This window comes from Acanthochromis polyacanthus, chromosome 14 (assembly GCF_021347895.1).
Source record: "Acanthochromis polyacanthus isolate Apoly-LR-REF ecotype Palm Island chromosome 14, KAUST_Apoly_ChrSc, whole genome shotgun sequence".
Taxonomy (NCBI): Eukaryota; Metazoa; Chordata; class Actinopteri; family Pomacentridae; genus Acanthochromis; species Acanthochromis polyacanthus.
Window position 1 is genome coordinate 26,304,778 of NC_067126.1, and position 23,721 is coordinate 26,328,498.

The following is a 23,721-nucleotide window of genomic DNA, read 5'->3' on the forward strand; positions in this document are numbered from 1 at the left end:
CTCCAAATTACAACAAGCAAGACACCTTTTGGAGAAGAAATGAGCAATTACTGAAGGAGACGGTGTACATTTCTTTAATTATACTTTCTGTATGTTTAATTTAATAACACACTGAAAGCATTTATTGGCAAATGCACGCTATTTTTTATGCCACTGAGTAGTCAAAATTTGCAATTCAGTCCTGAAAAGCCAACAAACCATCGACAATGATGTGTCCAATTTGTACAATAAGTTGTCCCAGGCTGATCTAAATGATTTTTTAATCTGACAATTGAAAGCTTGTTTTGGGCATTATCAGCCCATCGGTCAGTGACAGAGAATACTAATGACATTTACCGCAGGTTAGGTTTTATATCACTGGAACTAAAAACGTTTTCCATGGTTAAGCAGACTGTTTCTTTGAGTGAACTACTTCCAGCAGTGACTTTAAATCTGTCAGATTCATCAGATCTGTGATTACCAACACGGCAGACTGATTGTTTTGATTTGTAAACAAATGTCTAATGATTGCTACTCACTTTCAGTGTTGATTTACTAAGCATGTTGACAGCATGAAGTGACACAGAATGGAGCAGTGGGCTGACAGCAACTATTTACGCTGGGCATAATTCAAACCACATCAAGCCTTCAGCAGGCAAAACTCCGAACCTTTCAGTGGTACACTGAGCTTAATGAAAACTCAAAGGAAATATGCATTACCATATCAATTGCACAAAAGAGCTTTCAGTTATATTCTTTGTGATAGCAGCATAAGCAAGTACGACTGTACACAACAAATAAGAAGCCAGTTCAATAATGCTGTATGATTTCTGTTCACACAAGTGTAAATAACTGTGAATTTTTCAAAAATGGAGGGAAAATTTCCATGAATGGTTCAGGAGAGGGAATGCCCAAGAGAAAGTCATGCTGACTAAAGAGAAACAAGAAACCCTGCCTTTGGTATACCTCAGATGTGCCCTTAAGGGAAGAGACATGTCTGACAAATAGCTGTCAATTACGACTTGGTTTAGATTATTTTTTGTTTTATTTAAACATCAGAACCCCAAAATCTGCCTGTGGTTTTGAAAGGAAAAAATGAACCCATTTACCTGAGCAAGAAACTGTAAAAACAGAAAGAATTGTTAGGATGGATTTTTAACTCTCTGATGGTCCTTGAACTACTCATCTGTGACATCAACAACAAAAAAGCAAATCTAAGCTTAAAACTAGATGAACCCTCAGTAGAGGGCAGAACCACGCCCTCTGCTGGCGAAAACCCTGTCCTCCCTATACAACTGATGTAATATGTCTCAATTTTGATCATCGTACGTATCTCCCTCCCTACTCGATCTGCTGACCTGTAACTCCACAACTGAGCAGGGGACCTTAGACTGATCTTCAGTGCCAAGTTTGATTATCCTGACTTCAGCAGTTGAAGAGATATCGGACCGGACATAGCCACATACATACATACATACATACATACATACATACTTACCCAGCCAGATACCGCACCAAATGCAATAACCCCGCCAACGTACCCGTCGGGCATGGTTAATTATAATAATTCACTTAAATCACTTAGTTCTACTTGTTAGTTCAAGTATTTGCTAAAAAACAAAAACAAAACAAAAACATGTTTGCTCTAAACAGACTCTAAACAGAGGAGCATAACAATCTGCGATCCGTTTGCGTACCTGTCCTAAACTGCAGGCTGTGTCAACACAGAAGCCAAGTATGAAAACACATTAAAAATGTAAGTAGCAAAATATCAATGAATAACAATCATTTGTTTTTTTCAATTTTGTCATTGTCTTTAAAATAAATGAGTTACAGCATCATAACACCGCTGAACTACACAAAAGACGTATTCGACTTCATTCTACTTGTAGCCACAGTTGTGCTGTTTCCACAGAGGTACATGCCTTTATAAAGCAGTAAAAACAATTGCCTGTAGTGAGTAAAAAAAAAACAGGAGAAAAAAATCCCCAGTAACCACCTGGGGTCCAGAGGGCTCAATGTTAGAATCAGTGGCAACCTTTGTTCTTCTGTTACTGATGTCTAACATTTAAACATGTAAAACAAGCTACTTGCCTCAGACTAACTAGTTAATCACTGCTCATTAACATTTTTTTGACTCGTCTGTTGATCCAGTCTGTGTTTCCAACACATTTGTACGTCATATTTAAAATTTTCATCGCAATGTCATGGATTTGTGAAACTGCACCCCCTTAAAAAATAAATGCATGACATCCCTGGTCATGAAATGTCAGCACTGATGCTGAGTGAGTTGGGATTAAATTCATGTGGCAGCCTCCGATCCACCACCAGGGTACGTAACGCATTCTGTTTCTCTCTCTCTCTCTCTCCAGACACTCCCAATTAAGCCTGAAGGGCCATGCTTGTTAAACTAAACCATCCTTTTCTGAAATGTCACAGTGTCTCCCTGCCGTGTGGCCCGTCTGTAAACAGCTCTGTTGCTGATGCCAGCCTGAGCCCCCTGGTGTGTCTCCTTGTGTGTGTTTGTTAGAGCGTGTTTTGTGGGAGCAAAATGTTATCTCTTGCATTAACACTCTGTTGTGAATGCTTGAGTGCATTTTGGGCTGTATCTGTGTGTGTGTGTGTGTGTGTGTGTGTGCTGCATTTGTTATTGACCATGACACCAGGTGGTTTGGTGCACTGTATAGGCCTGTGTATTCCTGTCTACGTGTTTCGTGTGATTCATTACACGTGTGTTTGCCTCTGCAACCCTCATACCCCCTCCTGTGTGTGTGTGTGTGTGTGTGTGTGTGTGTGTGTGTGTGTGTGTGTGTGTGTGTGTGTGTGTGTGTGTGTGTGTGTGTGTGTGTGTGTGTGTGTGTGTGTGTGGGTGACATCTCATTTTGTGGGCTGACAGGCTGAAGGATATGTGCTGTAATTGTTGTCTGACTGCCTTCGTGCTGTAATTGAAAATGTCTTATCAGTAGAACTTTCGGCAAGATGTTTACTTCAGCATGTCATTTAACATTAACATAGCCGTTCCTTTTACCTGCCCAATTACCTGTGTGTAGCTTAACTCAGACACCTGATGTGCGTCTGGTGCAATGCCGGAAATATCTGTAAAGTATCACAGGTTTAAATAAAACAGTCCCTGCAACATTTACAGATAAGTTGGGAGAACAGCTTGTTCTCAAAAATCACTGGATACTTGATTTGTGGTCTCCAAACAACGAACTTGAAAAATGACAGAAAACATGGCTGGCCTCTACTGTGGTACACAAAGGGAGCAATCCAGTCCTGCTTTATTTCCTTCTTTTTTTATTTAAGCTTAACACTTTGAGCTTTAAAATTTAATGGACTATAAAACAGTACAAGTGGAGTGACAAAAAGTCTTGTGTTGTTTTTACTCCTTGGGGTAATCGTCACTCTTTTAATATGAGAGGTTTGTCGGTGCTGTAAAGCAATCCTCAACGTGTGTGGCGGAGCATTAGTTGAAAATGTAAATAGATATCTCTTCTTCTGTCCAACACGGGGAAGATCCACTTTGGTACAAACACAAAAACACGCAGGAGTACACACACACATATAAATAAGCCCACACAAACCCACTGTGATTACATTATTCATAGCACTGCTGAGAGCTCTTACACAGAGGCTGACAAACACACAAGACCTGCTGTAAAACACTGAGTGATAACAGCATCAGCTAGATTGTCTTACACTGTGAGGGATGGAAAGATGGGAGACGCTGGAGCGAGCGAGAGAGAGGGAGAAAGAGACACTGAGTCTCCACCGTTAAATGCATGTGTGTGCCAATCCTTTAGAAAGCGAGAAATCGTCTCCCTGCATTAAAGGCAAAGATTGCACTTATTGATGTGTTGGTTTGTTTGTGTGTGGATGTGCAGGCCTGTATTTAGATGGACATAATAGCCAGCTGCCCTGAGAATAGCTCGGAGGATGGAAATGAGGAGGTGGGTGCAAATGCCGTACGTTCATTACATAATAGTATATCGTATTACTCAACATGCATGTGCCACCACATAGAGTATAGAGGCCTACACATTCTTGTGATTATCAACTAAAAGGCCAGCATGTATATGTGTGCATCTGCGTGTAATTAGTACAACTCAGCCATGCAAACACACGTGTGTGAGGATGCATACATGCGTGTCTACATCTCTGTGTCAGTCCTGTTACAGCATCAAGTTGTCAGGCTTGATCTTCTGGAAGCAAGTGAACCATTACAGAGGCAGCAAGAAAACAGCTGGTTATCTAAATGCAAGGCACGTTAAAGGCCTAGTATGTTTCACTGTTTTTGTTTCATCTGTTTGTCATTAATGTAGCTTCTTTTCACTGACACTTTTGTATTTTGTTAGTGCAGAAATTCTGCTCGGTATTAACATTTAGATGTTGCATTGTGAAATGTAATGTGCAGGTCAAACAACATCTGCAGTTCAGACTCAGCTAATATTATTCAGTAACACTTCATGAAGACATAATTCCTTCAAAATAAGTTGGCAGACGTGTTTTATTCAAAATTATGGCCAGGTTCTTTGTGTTGAGAAAGTTGAGATAAAGTTAATTAACTAAAACTCTTCTCATTATTTCAATTTGCTTTTATCTGAAGGGTGTACCAGTTAGTTTCAGTTTTCAATGCCTGAGGCCAACAGCTCCACATGACTGAAGTACTTGGATCACTTGTGGAAGACCTGTCTGAATTCATGCTCAACAAGGTATGTTGTTAGGAAAGCAAGCAGAAGAATCAACACTGTCTTCTCCCAAACAGCCAAGCAAGGTTGGCTGAGGCGCCATGTTGGTTAGAATTGTCTAGAGGTGTAGAAAGTAGGTTTGCCTGGATGTTACCAGATGCTTCTGGAAAGTGGACTCCCATTTGGACACTTAAAGGGGCTGCACCACTCAGATAGGAGCATTAAGATTCAAGAGGTTCCTGATCTCTATGTCAACTTCAACCATCTTCTTATTACACATGAACAATGTAGATCAAATTCACAAGACTAAACAACAATGTTCTGACAAAAATGTTAGCAGGAGCTCAAGTATATTTTGTTGCTTCCAGCTGTTTGAAGGAGTCTTTCCTCAATTTATTAAATACCTGCAGCATTAAACAGCAGCAGAATTTTAATGAGCGTCTTCAGAACAGGAAAGTTGTGTGTATTTACACATGTGGCACAATGGTGGTAATTTAACTAATTGCTTACAAATACAAATTCCCCACAACATGGAGAAAGGATCGATCAGGATCACAAACCACACTGTGTCCTTTCCTCACTTCAGACATGTGAACTTCACAGTTGATCAGATACTGTTCAATTATTTGTTACACAGCAGCTGACCTGAGGTTGATTTCTAACTCCTTCCCCCTTGTAAAAGCCCGATCTGTTTACTAAAGTCAAAAATATTATTCTGTCATGTCAAGAGCTCTTTTGATACAGAAAATGCTGTGTTAGACACTGCTGGTTTGTGCGCCAAACATGACTGGTGCTCCACTTACAAAGCAAACCAACATGCACGCCTAGATATGTTTCAAGCTGCAAGGAATAGTGTGTTGATGTGGCATTATTACAAATTGCCCAAGTCCACATACACACAGATGTGCATACTGAAATCATAGCATGTATGCAGTAAAGCTGTGCGTTAGCTGGCTGAATCACTCGACATCTCATACTAACTACACACAGACACACACACATGTCGAACTTTTAGTACATGACCAAACTCATGGTTATATGTGCGTCTTGTCCTTTGTGACCCTTTTCAGTTCCCATACAGACATGCATGTGCACACACAAACATATTTGACAGATACATAAAAGTAGTTTATAAATAGGATTTTACAGCAGCACCATAAAATGTTCACTAACGTGCGTGTAAAAACAACCAAACTGCTACAAGGTATACTGTAAAGGAGTAAACTTACCTCCACGTGTAACAAAAAGCAGGGAGACAAATATATCCACTGTGATTAATTGGTTGCTTTGCCAATAAGCGCCTCCCTCAGCTCTTGCTTTCTTTTTCATTTGGCTCCTTTTGCAGGGAATGTGCCTCAGCTTCGTAGAAACTAGTCATAAAGCTTCATTTTACTTTACAAGGCAATCTTAGCCACAATTAGGAACAAAAACCTCATAGATATGTGATACAGCATGATGAAATCAATCAATGGTAGGCATTGACAATACAGGCATACTTAAATCCAATATAGGTTCAAGGCAAACAGGGACAACAGATTATAGATCTTCCTACGATAAGCTCATTTATGGGTTAAAGGATCTGCATCATGTTATGTTTTTTAATTACAGACATGTTTTATCCTTCTAAGTTCATCATTACTCGTGGAACATGGCAAGTTGTTCCACGAGAGTAAACACAGAACAATGTTGACTGCCAGTGCTGCTACTTACATTACACTTCATAGATCTGATGAGCTTTTAAGGGTTAAATCCACGACTGGACAGTGACTTTAAAATTACTTTCTCAAATGTTATTTAGAAAAAAAAAACCTCTCTATCGAAATACTCCTACTATTTAATATTCAAAGTGTACAGAGTGAGGTTATGGATTATTTATTTGTGCAGATCAATTTAATATAATCAGAATTTGGAATAGTGAGAAATCATGAGCAGGATGGTGTATCACATCACACTGCATGGTCATGCATTTGCACAGCAGAAGATTAAGCAAGAAACAGATCAACTCCAATGTTAATGCTTCAATTGCTAACTATTAAAAACACCATAGGGTAGTTTAACTTGTGTATCGCAATACCCAGGCATGTTGCTTTGCTATAAATCAACTGCCGTCTCATTCGAGTTGTGTGATAATAATGTGAAGATGAATATTTCAGGCTCATAAACACAGGGGTAATTGTAAAGTCTTAAGGCAATCTGAGGACCTTCAAGCCTTAATTCAGGAAAATGTAAAACTGACCTTATGAAATAATTTAAGGGGGAGAAAAAACAAGAAACAAGAAAACACTTTGTGAAATGAGGAGGCTTCCAGCCTGTATCTATGGAGAAGCACAGAAAGCATGAAGTAACGTGAGTCATTGTTCTCTGCTAGATTTGAGTAACATCAGCCTCAAAACAGCACACGAACACTCCAAACTTCATCCAGGAAATGGACAGAAGATTAAAGCACTACTGTGACCAAAATCACTTGGTTTGACACAGACGAAACGGTTTTTTGGCTCTAGCTGGGTGGAGAGCAGGTCCTTTATTCTTACCTCAGTGGAGTTAAAGCCTTTATTCAGACTTCAGACAACTCATCTTTTCTCCATGATGAATAAAAGTTTGCAAGTCAAAACTGAAGTGATTGTCAGTTATCTGTATTGGTTTGGTGGTAGGGGTTATCTAGGGAAAAGAATTTAAAATTTAAAATTATCAGCATAACTATTTATAAGACCTGAACAAAGAAGTGCTGCATGGAGAACTTTGGCTGACACCTCCGTTAACAGTTGATGCTGTTTAAAATACTTCACTACTCACCTTTTAATCTCAGTTTAAATACTTTAGGATGGAAAAAGAAATAATTTGTTCTTTTTTTTTACAAGCATTACAATAAATCTAGGCATTAACCAGTGTGATTTAATAATAATAATGGATTAGATTTATATAGCACTTTTTAAGGCACTCAAAGCGCTTCACAATGGATTCATTATTCATTCACTCACACATTCTCACTGTGGTGGTGGTAAGCTACATTTGTAGCCACAGCTGCCCTGGGGCAGACTGACGGAAGCATGGCTGTCAATCCGCGCCTACGGCCCCTCCGACCACCACCAACATTCACACGCATTTATATACCAGTGTGAGAGCAGCACTGGAGGCAAGGCGGGTAAAGTGTCTTGTCCAAGGACACAACAGCACATGACTAGACGAGACCGGGAATCGAACAGCCGACCCTTCGATCATTGGACGACCCACTCTACCACCTGACCCACAGTCACCCCAATTACAGTCAACACATAAATTATCAACAATAGTATTACACTAAAATCACAGCTCATTCAAACTTATCATTTCTGCATCCGAGTCAAGCAGCCGTAGCATTTAAAAAGCCAGTTAGTTGTAAACTAAGGACTGAAGCATTGGCTTAGACCGCCACCTTAGTCTTCTCCTTCAGTGCCCAAGGTGCTCCAGCGGTACTTTGTGCAGAGGTTTTTAATAACGAAGCCTGTTTGATCCCTGGAACAATGAACAGGAGCTGCATTTCAGGGCTGACATTGCAGTAAAATGCCATCACATTGCCCAAAGGGCTAAACTTAACCCAACTGTGAAATCTGCTTCTGAGAGAGCGAATGGTGGAGGAGCAGAAAGAAAAGAAGGAAGTGATTTTAAAATATTGTAGTCTGTTGGGCCAATACGGACGCTGATGGGTAACTGAGCTGTGGGTGTTGTAACCTTAACCTCTGACCTGTTTGATGGATATGATGTGACCAAACTGGTTTTGGACACAGCAAAAATCTTTAAATTAAACAGGTAAGTACTGCAACACTTCTTGCTGTTTAAATGCTACATGCAGTACTTTGACAGTATACTGTACATTTCAAATCTTATGACAAGTTTCTGAAAACACCCTTTTGGTTTTATGGTGCTATGTCTCCAAACCCTCATTTGCAGGTCCATAATGCATGCAGCACAGCTGAACGACACAGGGCAGACAGCAGGGATGCACCACATCATGCCCTTATCTCTGGGATAAAGAATAAGCCTGCAAATCCGTCTCAAACTGTCTCAATAGCAAATTGACTTTGCCATCTGTTTCTCCCAAAGTCTTCATGAGCGAATTTATCTACATTTACTAAACTTGTTCTGTCACACAATTAATGCATACGAATACAGAAAATACATTAAACGGAACAGACACGAAGAAGGACCCATTTTGTAAAAGTCAGCCTCTAATCACAGCAGCAGTTTCACCCCTGGCCTGTTGATTGCGATGCAGCTGCAAGTGCAGCTGGGAAGCCATGTCGACCTGTGTCACAAGATGAATCGTAATCAACAGCACAAGGACATCTGGGTCTGGATGGTGGGAGAAAACCAGTCCTGAAATCATTTTTCAAACCAACACTAAGCAAAGCTGCAGTGTGTGGTGATGTAGGATCGATGGATCATTCCTGGAGGAGAGCAAAATGCACTTTGCCATCCAATTTGAGCCAGTACTTCCATCTACTGCACATCTAGTTCAGTTTGGTAAAGACTAACCAAGGGTATCCAGATGCGTTTGTTTTTTTTAATCTAGTTCTAGCAAATGTCATAAAGTTGGATGAACAAAGTTTTGGTTGATATCCATCAGCTAGGATATTTATGTCTTAGTGTTTTTCTTGGATTTAAAGCAATTGTCAGTGTTAAAATAAGTGACTCGCAATACTTTATTGTTCTCTTTATCTATATATCAGGATAGATGCCTGTATTCAGTCAGTGAATAGTGTGTATTTAAATACAGTACCAAACCCTTCACAGTAAGTGCATTAGACACCTTTTAGTTTACAAATATATCCTGACATAGGTCCTTTACTTGGTTTAAAAAGAAGTTGCATTGAACCATCTTGCAGGTAGCCCTCCCAGTGAGTGGTGCTGCCAGCGATAACCCAAAGCTCATATCAGAGAGCTGAGGATCAAACTGCTACCAAGTCAGCTGAGGTAATCTGTCACACCGAGGTAGCCCCTGGGACCACGGGTGGTAGACTACTGATATACGCAACATACCTCCACACACACACAGTCATTTCTCCACATATATATATATATATATCACTGAGATGTACACTTAATATAATTAAACATAAACGTGTGACAACAGCACTTGATCCTTTAGAATTGTCTAGAGAAGCTCTGATGCATGGTTCAGCTTAAATATTGCAGATATAGTACTATGTTTCACACTACTAAAGTTTACTGTTTTGTGTTCCAAATGCTACACATCACATATTAGAAGGGTAAACACAACAACATCATCATTGTCAGCTCTTAAATTATAAGGAAAGATGGACGGAAATTCCCTCCAGAGATGCACAAAAATACTTTTGTCCTCTGAACAGTTTGGGAGAATTTAAACAGAAGCAACCATTCGGCTTCCTTCTACATCTTGATAACATTGTGTACTATTTGTGTTATCACATAAAGTCTGGTTACTATCTTGCATAGACTCTAACCAGAGTCACTACGAGGTTTATCTTAGCCTCGCAAAAATATTCTCTTTGTTATTCCTGCAGTAGCCAAAAGGCCAAAAAAGACAGCTGCGTAAAGTGCGTGAAAAAAGGACGATACAATTAATGGGAAAGAATGAATTTGATAGAAAAAAAATGAGAAGTTATTCCACTGATTGACAGATGTAGAAAAAGACATTCTGAGCTCCATATTACATGCATTTGTGCACACAGATGTACATACATGAGCGCAGCATCAGGGAAGCTCTGTGATGCCACATTAGCAATCCTAAACACGCGAAACCTCTCACATTATCACATCTTAATCTCCAGAGAGTTAGCAGCTAGTAATAATGGAGGGAGGGAAGGCAAATGATGAGTGATGAGGGGGAATGAAGACGGGAGATGAAATTGTGGAAAAAAAAAAACTACATTATTTTGTAAATCTCTGAAGAACGGAACTGCAGCAGAAAGACTGAGTATACCTGGACTTCCAGGGCTTGTAGACAGATGGACCGTCACAACAGAATGATAAAGGTTATGTATTTTTTTCTAGTTATTACATGCATTGTTAAAATGCATGAAGTAGATGGAAAAAATAGTCCTGCGGATATTATATCAGCCACTTCATCTATCCATATCACTTATCTATTTGACTGGTGGATGCATCAATACGTGTGTCATATAGACCAAATAAGAAATTGACTTTCTGGCCAGGGTTGATGTATCATACTGAAAGCCTTGCCATGTTGATGAGAGATTATTTGAATAAATGAAGCAAGCAATAGATTGTGAATGAGATAAAGAGGAAATATATACTGTACATGATGTACAAGCAAGGGAGGCATATGAGGGAAAGCGAAGATATAGTGCATGTTCACAGTAGCAGATTTTCTTCCTGCTTGACAGTGCAATATACCTCAGCTTTCACACAGCAAATAGTTCAAGAAAATAATGTTTCCCTTAGTTTCAGGTTGTAAATTACAAAAAAGGAAGACCTACCGTCAAGTGGTCAATGCAAAATGAAAATACCACTCACCTTTGTTTTTAGGTGAATTCTGAGGTTTTGGCAACATCCTGACCACTTGAGCAACAAGTGGGAAATTTAGGAAATGATGAATTCATTGTAATGACAAATTACAGCTGATTGATGTGCACAAATGTGTTAACTTGAGAAAGGCTGCCAGGAGCAACCAATGCTGAAAACACCGCAACAATAACACAGTAATACCTTAAAAACAGTACAGCCAGGACCAGCTTCACCAATAAATGTTGCTCTTTTTTTTTTCGAGATTTGGAAGACTGTATGTAGAATTTCCGCAAGGTTTATGGGTAATGGGTTTCAGACAATAAAAAGTAAAGTAAATATCAGGAAGTTTGGAAAACTCACCAACACATGACCCATCGATCTCCTCATATCCCACGCTGCAGACACATCTTCCCAGAGGAACCAACCAGTCCCCATCAGCCCCACAGAAGAGTTTGGGCGTGTCTCTTTCTTCTGCATGGTCGATACACGCCCCCCTCACCTCCACCAATGAGGAAGAGTCCACACGAGGCACCGTGTCCGGAAATGAGGCCAGGTTCCTCAGCGTGAACGGACATTTCTTATAGTAAACTCTCACCGAAACTAACGCAATGCAGGCACCAATGTCCTGGAACGCCAGATAAAAGCCCTTCCTGGTCATGGGTCCCACCTCACGCACCTCCGTGTTGAGCTTGAGGATGCGATCTCCGAGATCCATCTGGGTGAAGCTCTCGTCGGCAGCGATGGTGTCAATCTTGGTGTACTGCGCCGGCTTGAATTTGACACCATGTGCCTCATCCGTCTCATGGTAGAAGAGGTTGAAGGTTTCCTTGCAGGTGCCAGACACCCAGGGGATGGAGTTGCAGTCGCGCAAAGTGAAGCGAAGCTCCACATAGATCTTTTGGGCTGCCTGCCGAGAGATCCAGTTGGAGCGAAGCCAGTTGTTCTGGTTGGGCTCCATCACATTGCAGACCTGGAACGTATGGATGGGTCGGTTGTGCTCGTCCATCTCTGTGATGGCGTCCCACTAAAGAAGAAATCACAGAGTAAGAGGGAGAGGCAAAGAAATTAATTAAACGATAAGAGCAGAAGTCTAAAGCCCCACTAGCAGCCCTGTAAGGTGACAGTATTCAATATAAGAGTGATGGACAGAATGAACAACATCCTGATAGTTATGGCTTAAAATGTTAATGCAGCAAAGGAACACCATGGGGTCATTTAAATCCCGAAGTTTCATCCTATTCAGAGCATGAATTCAATTTGAAAATCTGCCTGTGTCTGCCTATTATGCCTTCTGTGTGGTTAGCCAGAAAAATCAGTAGGAAAAAGCTCAGTGAAAGTCCTAAATAGAGGGGAAAAAAGTGTCCTCTGAGGAAAATAAATGTGTTAGAGAGTGAGTTTGATATTTCTTGTGCATAACTGGAAATTCTGCCCGATAATATCTCAACTGGAAGGGTCAGAATGTCATCATAAACATTATGGTTCATCCTCTGGGGACTAGTCACAGAATATACATATTTATAATCTCACCTTGAAATATCTTGATATATATGTAACCAAAGGTCAATTTCTACCCCTCCAGGCCTTGCTTGTGTCAAGAAAAAACATCATTACCAAACCAACAATCTGTTTTCCTCTTATTCCTTTAGGTCAAGAGGCAGGTTTTCTCTTTGAGTGATGCCTGACTGCTGCTGCCTAGTCATCAGCTCTGCAAGTCTCAGGTCACATGATCAGGGAGCAAGGCGGCTTTGCAGGGTCATTAGGTTACCTGTCCCCATGTTGATGGGAAAGGAGTTAATGGGGGTTTTTAGCCTCCTGATCCTGTGCCATTCTCTGGTTTTATTAGAGTGGGGACTGGCTACATGGGCGACCCCAAAATCACCCAACATCGACCTCCAAGAATGAAATTACCTGCCTGGGAAAAAGGGCTCTCAAATCACTTTGCCTACAATGCAGCATCTGAGCCCCCACAAGCTGCAGAGCTGCTTTATATTTAAGCTGATATTCAGAGCATTTTGCTTGCAGGGTGTGTTGTATGTGGCTGGGGTATATTTTCCAGCTTTTGCTACTTCTGCTACCCCTGCTATGCGTTCACATGCATTCTACTTGAGATGAAACTTTCTGTAATAGAGTATATAAAACACAGAGCATTTTTTTTCCCAACTCAATGGACTTATGGTAAAGCACAACATATAGGAAACATTGGCATAAATACATACATTTCAGACATCAAAAGGCCAAATCCAGACACTGCAATATGCATGATGAAACCCTGCTTACTTTTAGAATGCACACTGCACACCTGTCTGCTCATGTGAGCCAAACACTATAATCAACACTATTTTCACAGTGAAGTATGACACATGCACTGTGAAGTGAGGTGACAAAGTCCACGTGTTAAACTATTAATTACCAATTAACACATTCACATTACTCTCATTCTGTATTTAACAGCAAACGGACCACATCACACATACACAGGCTTCACATTGTCAGGCCTGGGAGGAGAGACCCCCATTCTAATTAATGGCTGGAAAACAACTCGTTTATAGGCAAACACAATCCAGAGACTTGTGATAGAGCTGCTGGTTAATTTACCAATACTATTTGCCTGATAAGCGCGCACATTTAATAAGCTGTTTTTCACTTAGCTAAATATTACCTCTTGATGAGAGTAGTAATCAAAGCCTAATGTTTGCTTTCACATACTCATTATCCTTTTTAATAACATGTTCTAATTCAATCACCCAAAGACTACAGGCTTTAATCTCCTCTTCCCTCAAGGTATAATTGTAGCATTACAGTCAAACAAATTGATTTTGATTAGATGTGTTGCTGCCCATCACAGGTGCACAATCAATTCCGTTGGGTAAAGGCTTTTTTTTTGTAAAATATACCACTGTGTAATGTTTAAAGCAGAAATAATAAAAATAATATCACCATGAGACAAATAGCTCTGTTCACACCACAGCAATGAAGGGAAAAATACAAGATTGTATTTCTATTACATCTGGCTTTCCACATTAATATTACTAGAAATGTGTAATAAATATATGAATTGAAATGTCATTTGTCACCAAAAAATTGCTTTAATGAGATACAGTGACAGAGCCAGATCATTTTTTAGAGTAGTGGCCAGCCATTAGTCTACTCCCACTTAGGTGTGACAGAAACTGATATCTCAGTGTTTCACTGTGTGTAAAATCGCTAAAAAGGAAGTTTTTGTGTGACTTACTTTTATCATTCACTTACATAGCCATGACTACCACATAGAGGCACACAAAGAGAGGGATTTTTTTGTTTTTGTTTTTGAAATGTAAACCTCAGTTATTTAAATGAAAAATCTGTAACGGTTGTTCCAAATTATGTTATTTTATTTGTTGACAGAACAATTAAATTTACCTAAACATTTAGGTTACATAAAGATAGCTGCAGTTCTACAAGTATGTGCATATCCCTCTAAGGTGCTTGACCTGTAGTTGTGTAAGTTGGCCTAAAGTCCAAGGTGCCAGTGCATGCTCAGCCGCTGCCTCTGATTGGACATCCTTTTTCAGGTCAGCAGCATTTTGCATTGTTGCAAATTTCCATGTAAATAATTTAACATTTTGGGAAATCTGCTTTCTTTTTGGCCAGAGTTAGATCAGAAGATTCAAACTTCTCTTTCTCTCTCTGGTAAATATGAAGCTCCTGCCAGGAGCTTGTTAGCTTAATTTGCCACAAAGACGAGAAACAAGACGAAAAAATGAGCCAGGTGCTTTTGAAGGGTGACAAAAATCACCTACCAGGTAGACAGGAAAGGGAAAGGATGTATCACCCCTGTGCAACAACTAGTGCTTCAAGACATCATCATTGATATTAGGATTGGATGTAGTCACACTTCTTTTTCATATGAGCATTACTGAAAGATTAGAATGGTTCAGGGTACTGAAGTCACTTTAATGGACCCTCAGCAACTTAAGCCCACGACCATCTTACAGAAGTACTTATGTACTTTTATACTTATCTGACCTGAAACTGTTCAACATTAAGTCCATGACCTGTAATTACTCACCTCCAACACAGTTATCTTTTTGAACTTCAATCTTTAGATTCTAAGTAAATACAATTTTTTTTCTTTTTCATTTTTTGTTTGTTTGCTTTCGATGTGACTTATATTCAATACACCAATGCTCAGCTTGCTCAGGCCATGGAACTTGCTCTGGTGCTTAAACGTGCTGATTCAATCCACCCTTCGGGCCTTTCCAATCTGATTTGACCACTTAGTCAGCTGTTGACCTGCAGAGGTGTTTGTGAGAAGAAAAATGCATCAGCACACTTCAGCTCAAACGCTTTCTTTTAACAATGGTACTGTGCTCCAGCTGAGGAGAGTTACTAAAGAAACAGATATAATACAGGAAAACACTGTGTCTTAGTTTTGAAAGAAAAGTGTTTGACATTCCCACATTACAGACTTGGGAATTGAAAAAGGTCGTCATGAAAATGTATGGAAACAAGTAGAAGCATGTCTTTGTTGAAGGTGCTGACAAAGTGAGGCGATAATAAAGGTTAGGTGGATTGTGTAACTGGGGGCTTAAACAAGGAACATTTCTGTGCCTGAAATGTATCCGGGGGTTTGAAAAAAAGAACTAAGTGAAGCGTAGGGGGGTTTCATAAAATGAAGAAAATAATTAATTGAAAATAAACAAACTAAAGCGTCTAAAAAAATTTAACTTTAACTTGAAGAGTCCAGTCCTCACTCTTTCCTCATTTGAAAACCCTAATCTGGGAATTGTGTTTATCTGCAACCTTCAAAATTATAAAGGATATCCAATGTGCCTTATTTCCAAACTTTTTAACGCTCACACCTCCACTCATAAACAGAGTATGGAGCACAATTAACATACAACAACAACAACAATGGACATGTTAGTCCAAACGATTGCAACAATGAATGAAAAAGTTACTCACCTATTCTATGTAGTGCTTTAGTATAAGTAAATCCTTCTTAATTAATAGAAAATATAGGTTTTCTTATTGCAGTACATGTAGAGCCATGTTACTGCAATGTGACAGTGAAAATAAATACAATTTTCTGGAAATTATCCAGATGGCTTTAACCTGGAGTTAGAATTCAACCACAGTGCCAGAGAAGAGGCAGTGTGGAGGTTTCAAACTTCATCACAAAGACAAAATGACACTTGTCAGATCAATATTGTTCTTCTTCCACTAAGAACAAAACATATCATGAGGCTCTTTGCAATATAGGACAATGTGCTGAAGACTAGGACAATAACTGAAGTGATGTTAACTGATCAGTGCTGTTAAGTGCTTAACTTAAACTTGTTTGGTGACATTTGCTAAAGGGCAGCTGAGGAAACCACCGAACCCTGAATGGAGTAGCGGCTGTTAACATAATGAGCAACTCCAGTGTTTATGTATCTAATTGTATGACTCCGAGGACCACTAGAGATGAGAACTAAAGTCTTTACATACGCTTGCGCACGCACACAGAGCACAAGGTCAGACATAGCCCTCAGTCTCTCTGCCCAGGACGTTTTTACTGTGCATCAAGGCTTTTTGTCTGCTCTGAAGGGATTGAAAGCCACAGCTAAAATCCTGGCATAAAATAAAGTGCATTCCTCCTATTAGACTGGATTCTTTCATAGCATATATTGAATGAGAGACATGAGAAAGAGGAAAGAAATAAAGCAGAAATCAGAGAGAGGAGAGAAAAATAAAGAATGTTAAGAATGTGTGGAGAGCTGGGCTCAAGAATGTGTTTTCATCAGAGGATACAAGAGAATTACTAAAGTTCGGAGGCAATTAAATGAGCTTAAATGCCAGAGTAGATAAATCAGCGTGTCCAGTGACAAAGAGACTGAAGCAGCACAATCAGATTGATTTGTCTCAAAGGGGTAAAACAATCCGCTGTGATAGCAACACATAGCTGCTTGAACCACCGACTAAACACCATTCACAGCTGATCTACAGGTCCCTAGAACTTTTACATCTTGTCAGCTTGCTGATAATGTCAAGTAGCACTTTCAAACAACTGACTCCAGCTTTGCATTTACAAAGCTGAGAATCCAGCTTTTCTTACATTGACTTGCAAGAAAAGCAATAAAATGCAACTTCTCTCACTTGACTTCAAAATAAAAGAAACTTTTGGGGACAGCATCACAGCTTTAGGCCAAGGTCTGCTGTCCGCTTACCCACTGCAATCCAATTAGTCCATTTTCTGGTGTGAGTGCTGCTGATTTGTAATCTCAGTGTGGACTCATATCTTTTTCAAAGTGAAAAACTTTAAGCAAAGCTTTGCCTGGACACCTCACTACCTCGCCATCCAGCCTTAACATGCATAATTGAAAAATGGTCAGAAAATGTAGCTGATTGATTGCAGCTGGAAACCAAGGCCTTTATGGTCCATGTCTCTCACGCATGCAAGAGAGCCAGTCATTTTACAGGCTACTTGCCCAGGGGTGAGCTTCTTTTATTAACACTGTGAAACACAGAGCCCTTTTGAGATCTGTATAGTGTCATAACCCACTCGGCTCATCTTCAATTGAAATTAAACATTTAACGATCCTAAACATTCCCACCACTTGGTTTGGGTCTGAGGCTGTAAAGAAAAAGAATTAAACACAATTTAAAAGTCAAATGTCCCTCTGAGTGAATGACAGTGTGTTATGACCCACTTGGAAAGGATTAATAATTATACTACTGGCAGAGCAGCAGGTTAAAGAATGAGGCTTTGAAACGTATACATTAAAACTAGCAGCAGATCTGTGATCACAGTGAGACATGACTTTCTTTTGCGGATTTGGGTGACATAGTTACAATTTTCCAAAAAACAATTATTAGCAAGTCTATTTGACATGTAACTGAAACATGCAGCTGCTGTGTGTACAATCTACCGAACACTCTTTCATTTGGATTAGAGGCTCATATTCACAAAAAGTCAGTGGGATCAGACTAGACATTTGATATGCAAAACAATCTATGAAGATATGAATAAATTACAGTTTAGTTATTCTAACCATAATGCTAATTGATATGTTGACTGTTTTAATTTTTTTTTATTCTTCCCTGTCTACTCTAGTTTCCTGTTGCCTGTTTGGGTGCAGCCACCCGGGGTGACTGGGGGGGTCCAACCGACTAGGGGTGTCCCTAACAGATATTTTTCTATTAATTAATTTATCAACTATTTCACCAATTAGTTGATTAATCTAAATGACTAATTCCTCTCCAAAAGTTAGAAAGTGTGTGGCGCTTTATAAATGCAGCACAGCATGAAGTAGTTTACATCTTAAAGTGCAAAACTTGGTTGTAGCTTCTGATTTGGGTTAAACTGGAAACTCCAACATGCAATGATGCTGCAATTCAAAGAGAAATCAAAGTTTCTATTTGAGTGAAAAGGTTACGTCCGTATATTGAGCAAAGTGCAACATGAACAAGGATATTATACAAGCAGAGATCAGCTAAAGCAGCTCCTTGTTTCCCTCATTGTGTAACTGTTCTCTGACTTTGTAGCTTCTAGTTTTGGAAAATAGAAATGAAACAGCAGCTTGGAAATGACAGCTGGTTGACATTTAGTCTTAATGGGCTGCGTTTCTGTTGTTATTTCACAATCATTCCATTGTCTGACAGCGGAAGCAGAAAAATATATAAATGAGACCAGCTTCATTGGGAAATCAAATGTATTAAAATGCAGTATATGTGAGCACAGAGAGCAGGAGATAAGCAAACATATTAAATAGGGCCTGGGTGTTTTCTCTTCATGTACTAATGCATTGTGCTGTGCTGCTGTAGTCTGTCAGCAAAACCCACTCACAAAAACCACCTCTTTGTCCTGTAGATACTCTGATGATTTAGAAAGATTTAGAAACTTCCGGATTGAGCCAAATCAGTCTTTTCTGCTGCTACTAACGTCTAAAGCTTTAGTGCTTATTTCATCTGACTAATAACCGGAGTCAAAAGCCACTGACATTGCAATGCAATCACTACTTAAGAAGAAAAACTTTTGTTGTGAGGTTTAAGTTAAAAAGAAAACGTGCATTAGTTACAAATATTGATGTTGATGCATTTTCAGCATCATCAATTACACTGACTAATGCCAACAGTGGAGTCGCAGTCAGGTTTGGGGAAGACAGCGGTGTGACGGAGCAAAAAACAACGATCCATGTATCAAACTGACGGAGCTTTTGTGAGAGTCTGAAGTATTAAACAAGTTCCTGAGAGCTGAGAGTGATGGTGTTAAAACTCTGTACGCTGCTTAACAAGAAGTTATCGAATGCATCAATGACCCGCTGAGAGAAATTTGTAAAGCAGGTGGCACTGTTAGCCAGGGACTGGGTTGGGACAGAATTACTTTTGTGGGAGTGTGAAACAACAGGAGAGAAAAGCTACTTGTGTCATTCTTTAATTTGGATTTTCTTTCCTGATCATATATTCACAATCTGTTCTCAGCATACTAGGCAGTGTAACAGACAGAAAGGCAGTAAGGAGACATTATTGTGTGTGGTTAACAAGGCTACTGCACATTTTGTCTGTGCAAACAAACTGAGTAGTGGGAGTAAATGGTCGCTGGAGATAAAACTAGCAGCTGGTAAATAAATACCACGAGACAGTGTCTATGCATGTGTAGCATAAACAAAATTCCCAAACTGACTAATACACACACACGACTGGATTCAGCAGCAAAAAACAGTCACGCACTGACTCGGCGTCAAGGACAAACGCTGAACAACACGGTTGCATCGTAGTATGTATTTTAATTAGGTAACAGTCCAAAGTATGACAATGAGCAAATTTAAGGATTTTTGCAAAATATGGCAGCCATTTTTTTTTTGCATAACTTGTGCAACTTCTTATCATGTGGTAAAGTTTCAATTTTAGGAAAGAATTGAAATGTCCTATTAGACCACAACTGAATATTAATATTTCACAGAATGCAGTTAAGTCACAGGTGTCAATCTGGGCCACAAAATATTTAAAATTTTATAATAAAATGCCCTGTTGCCTCACACATACTTTACACAGAGCAGGACTAGATTGTGCTGGTTACACACTGCACTGTGATGGGAGCAGGTGTGTTTCCCCTGGTAGTCCGCTCTGAATTAAAGCCAAGATAGAGATGTGAAGTGAAAGGGGAAAAAATGGACAAAATACAATCTCAGGAGGCTATATATATTTCAGTCATTTCTTCTACCGATTCTTCTGTTTGTCTTTTTGTGTTTCTTTTCCAGTCTCCACCCAAATGTTTACGTGCTGCACATATATACTGCACCAGACAAGACCTTATTATTTTATGGTGCATATTATTTCTTGACACCTACTAGCGTCTTTTCTCCAACACTAACATCAAATGTCAGCAAATACTTAAACAGAATTAACATTTTTTTTAAAAATTGAAATGTCTAAAGCCTGTCTGTCTCCCCTCTTCTTGTTTTACTATTCTCCTGTTCCTGCTTCTTCATTTCTCTTTCTCCCTATCATCATTTCTCTCACTCTCCCCTTTTTCCCCCATGTCTATCATCTGTTTGTCTTACTCTATCTACCTGATGGACTTTCTATCTCTGTCCTCCCCATACACTTTGTCTCTCATGTGCTTTGCTGTGCAGGTGTGTGCGTGAGCGTTGCCACTGACACCCAGATTGAGAGATTTTTATTTAATCCTGAGCGTCCCTCTGTGATGGATGAAAAAACACCACCTCCACCTCCCTCCCACACACACACACACACACACACACACACACGACAATAATAGTTATTAAGGAGATGGATGAAGAGTCTTTGTTCACCAGGGAGCTTCACGCCAGCTCTTTGACGTTATGAGAAAAGAACAATGAGAAGAAAGTAAAACAACAAAAACTTAGTAAAAAAAAAGGCAAAGAAAAAAGGTGTGAATGAGAATGGAGTCTGTTCTGTCCTGAATATTCATTGCTTATGAATATTGATGATATTCTGAAACTTATGACTATAAGACAAGTGAATAAAGTTACCCCCCATCACACCTCGATTTAACAAGATTTTGTCTCAGACTATGAGCATTTTTACACTCAAAGTACCTCATTAACACCAAAGAGTCACTCACTCACTCGCTTACTGACTCGATTACGCTTGCATGATATCCACCAGTTTCCCAATTTTCACAGAAAAGTGGAGAAAAAAAAGCTATTTTTCTGAAGAACCAGCTAAACTGAAATGATATTTAAATGACCACCTGCACTCCCTCAATATTCAAACCAAATGTCCTTGTGCGTGAAAGATCAGAAAAGTGTGTGTGTTTGTGCATCACAAGTCGGTCTGCAGAGGGCTCATTAAAGACAAGTGTGGCTTAAGTTGGGGAATTCCGTCGATATCTGGCAACCTCGGTCGAGTCACTGTGTTTAACTGAGTGTCAACACGAAAATCAATACTTTGATTGGAGAATTATGGAAATGGATTTTCACTGTGTACTTTAGGATACCCAGTTAAATTACTAAGGGCGTAATATTGGCACGACTTGACTCTGAATAAAAAGCTGCATAACAATACTGAACATGTCAGAAAATCTTTTATATTGACACCTTGGATAAATGAAAGAGACAATATTTTCCGTATGACAGCCTCGTGGTGGAAATATTTATCATGTCTACATAATCAATAATGACAATGTTTAGTTTGCACCACGATGGCTGTGATCATCTTTCATTCCTTGTTAATGTCTCTTTTTTGTGTAAAGGTTGGACCAACACATCAGTTTGCCCAAGTACAACTATTATGTTATACTATATTATACAGGAATAGCAAATGCAACATATAATTGTTGGAAAAGTGTGGTTTATGATGATTATTGCTTCAGCACTTGTTCGTGATATTAAATTACATAAAGCTCTATGGTATTATTAAAGTACGAGATGGAATAACACTGCTTTCTGTGAGTGTTGGACAAGTTGCAACAGCAAACCTCCCATCTACTCTAATTGCAACACAGGGGAAGGAGGTTTTTTCCTTCCAAGTTTGCTTTCACCTCCAAGCACCATGGTTGTCTCACACATGCCAATGAAGAACAAGAATTTCATTCCCATGAGTAAATTTCACTAGGTTGTAGAGATCAGTGCTCAGAAAGGCAGAAAAGCAGACATCGTCCTTGATTACAACAGCAACACCTGAAGTGTGGATACGATGCACTGCTGGAGGAGAAGGGTCAGCTGGACTCCTTCCATAATCCACAATGCAACACATATCTACTAAGAATGTATATTTGCAGCAGGTTCTAACATCAAATATGAGGGTTTGCAGAAACAACATTATTTTTAGACAAGTTTGTTCATTATTCAAGTTTTTCATCACTCACTATTTAGTTAAACTAATCTACTTGGACAGGTTTAGTTAAAGATCATGATTTGGGTAAAGCTCCACCCTTTCACATACCTGCATATTCTTGGGTAAATGGGTATCAAGTTCTTATTCTGTGACGTTCACAGATTTTACATGCATCCATTCATACAGCTAGAAGACGTTGCCTTGAAGATTTGACCACAATTGTCTTTTTTTTGTATTTGATATGGAGGAAAGCTGGACCCTGAAACTGCAGAAGCTTGCAAAGGTAGCACAAAACACAGCACACAAGCCACAGCAAGACTTGTAAAAGCAATGTAGCAGTCAGAATCTGTCTCTGATTAATCTGCCCTCCCCCAGTAAACTGGCAGAAGGGAACAAAAGAGAAAAGATGCAACTTGTACTGCACATATAGGCATATACAGCAAATATTACTTTGATGTCATTTTATCTGTTGTTTTCTGTTGTTTTAGGCAACCCACGATCATAATCTATGCTAATGTGAATGTTTTTGCCAAAACAAAAGCAAAAAAAAAACCCAAACAAAACAGTTATGACCTTCTTTTACAGACCAGTTTGTATAATCATTTTCCAAAATGATCAATTCCTCGACACATCTCTAATGAAACTAAAGTTACGAATGTATTATTAGTGGGGGGTTTTTTGTCAGACATGACAAAAAAAGAACGTACAATTGCTGATAAGCTGACAGGTAGATTTCTTCTGCGTTCTTCTTATCCAGTTTAAAAATAGATGTTTGTAGGAAAAAATAGCAAGTAAATTCTGCAGATTTTGGCCTTTCTCAAAACTACTGTCTTCTTTTAATCTTGCCGATCTTTGTACTAAAATCAAACTGTAATACTGATGACAACTTGTATCGAGTAAATTTGGCATTTTTTGGGAGGGACGGGGGGAGAATCTGGAGACAGTGCAAAAATAGAGCTATCCAATTCAAATGGGTTGTTTCAGATGGATCATTTGTGCATTTCACTCCATCTATTATGGCCAATATAAAGGTAAAGACTTTACCAACAATCCCCAAGCTATATTATTTGACTTATCTGCCACATATATGCACAAAAAATGGATGAATCTCCCCTTCAAACATAATGAATCTTGCTCTGAAAAATGCAACCAGAGTATGCTGCTTATAATTTGCAAACTGGATGCATTTTGATCAGGTTCTTCTTAGATATCTGTTTGTTTGGCTGTGTTCTTTGGGGAGACATTAATCAATTAAAATCAAGTAAGGCCTAGATTACTCTTTCAA

At 39.3% G+C, this 23,721-nt stretch overlaps 1 protein-coding gene across 1 annotated transcript in view; it reads right to left on the reverse strand.

Moving 5' to 3' along the window:
- LOC110958618 (ephrin type-A receptor 6-like) overlaps positions 1-23,721 on the reverse strand; it is a 176,862-nt gene that overhangs the window by 124,703 nt on the left and 28,438 nt on the right. Inside the window, exon 3 of the mRNA XM_022205234.2 lies at positions 11,514-12,177. Within this exon, the coding sequence (XP_022060926.1) occupies positions 11,514-12,177 (664 nt within the window). The remainder of the gene's footprint in view (positions 1-11,513; positions 12,178-23,721) is intronic.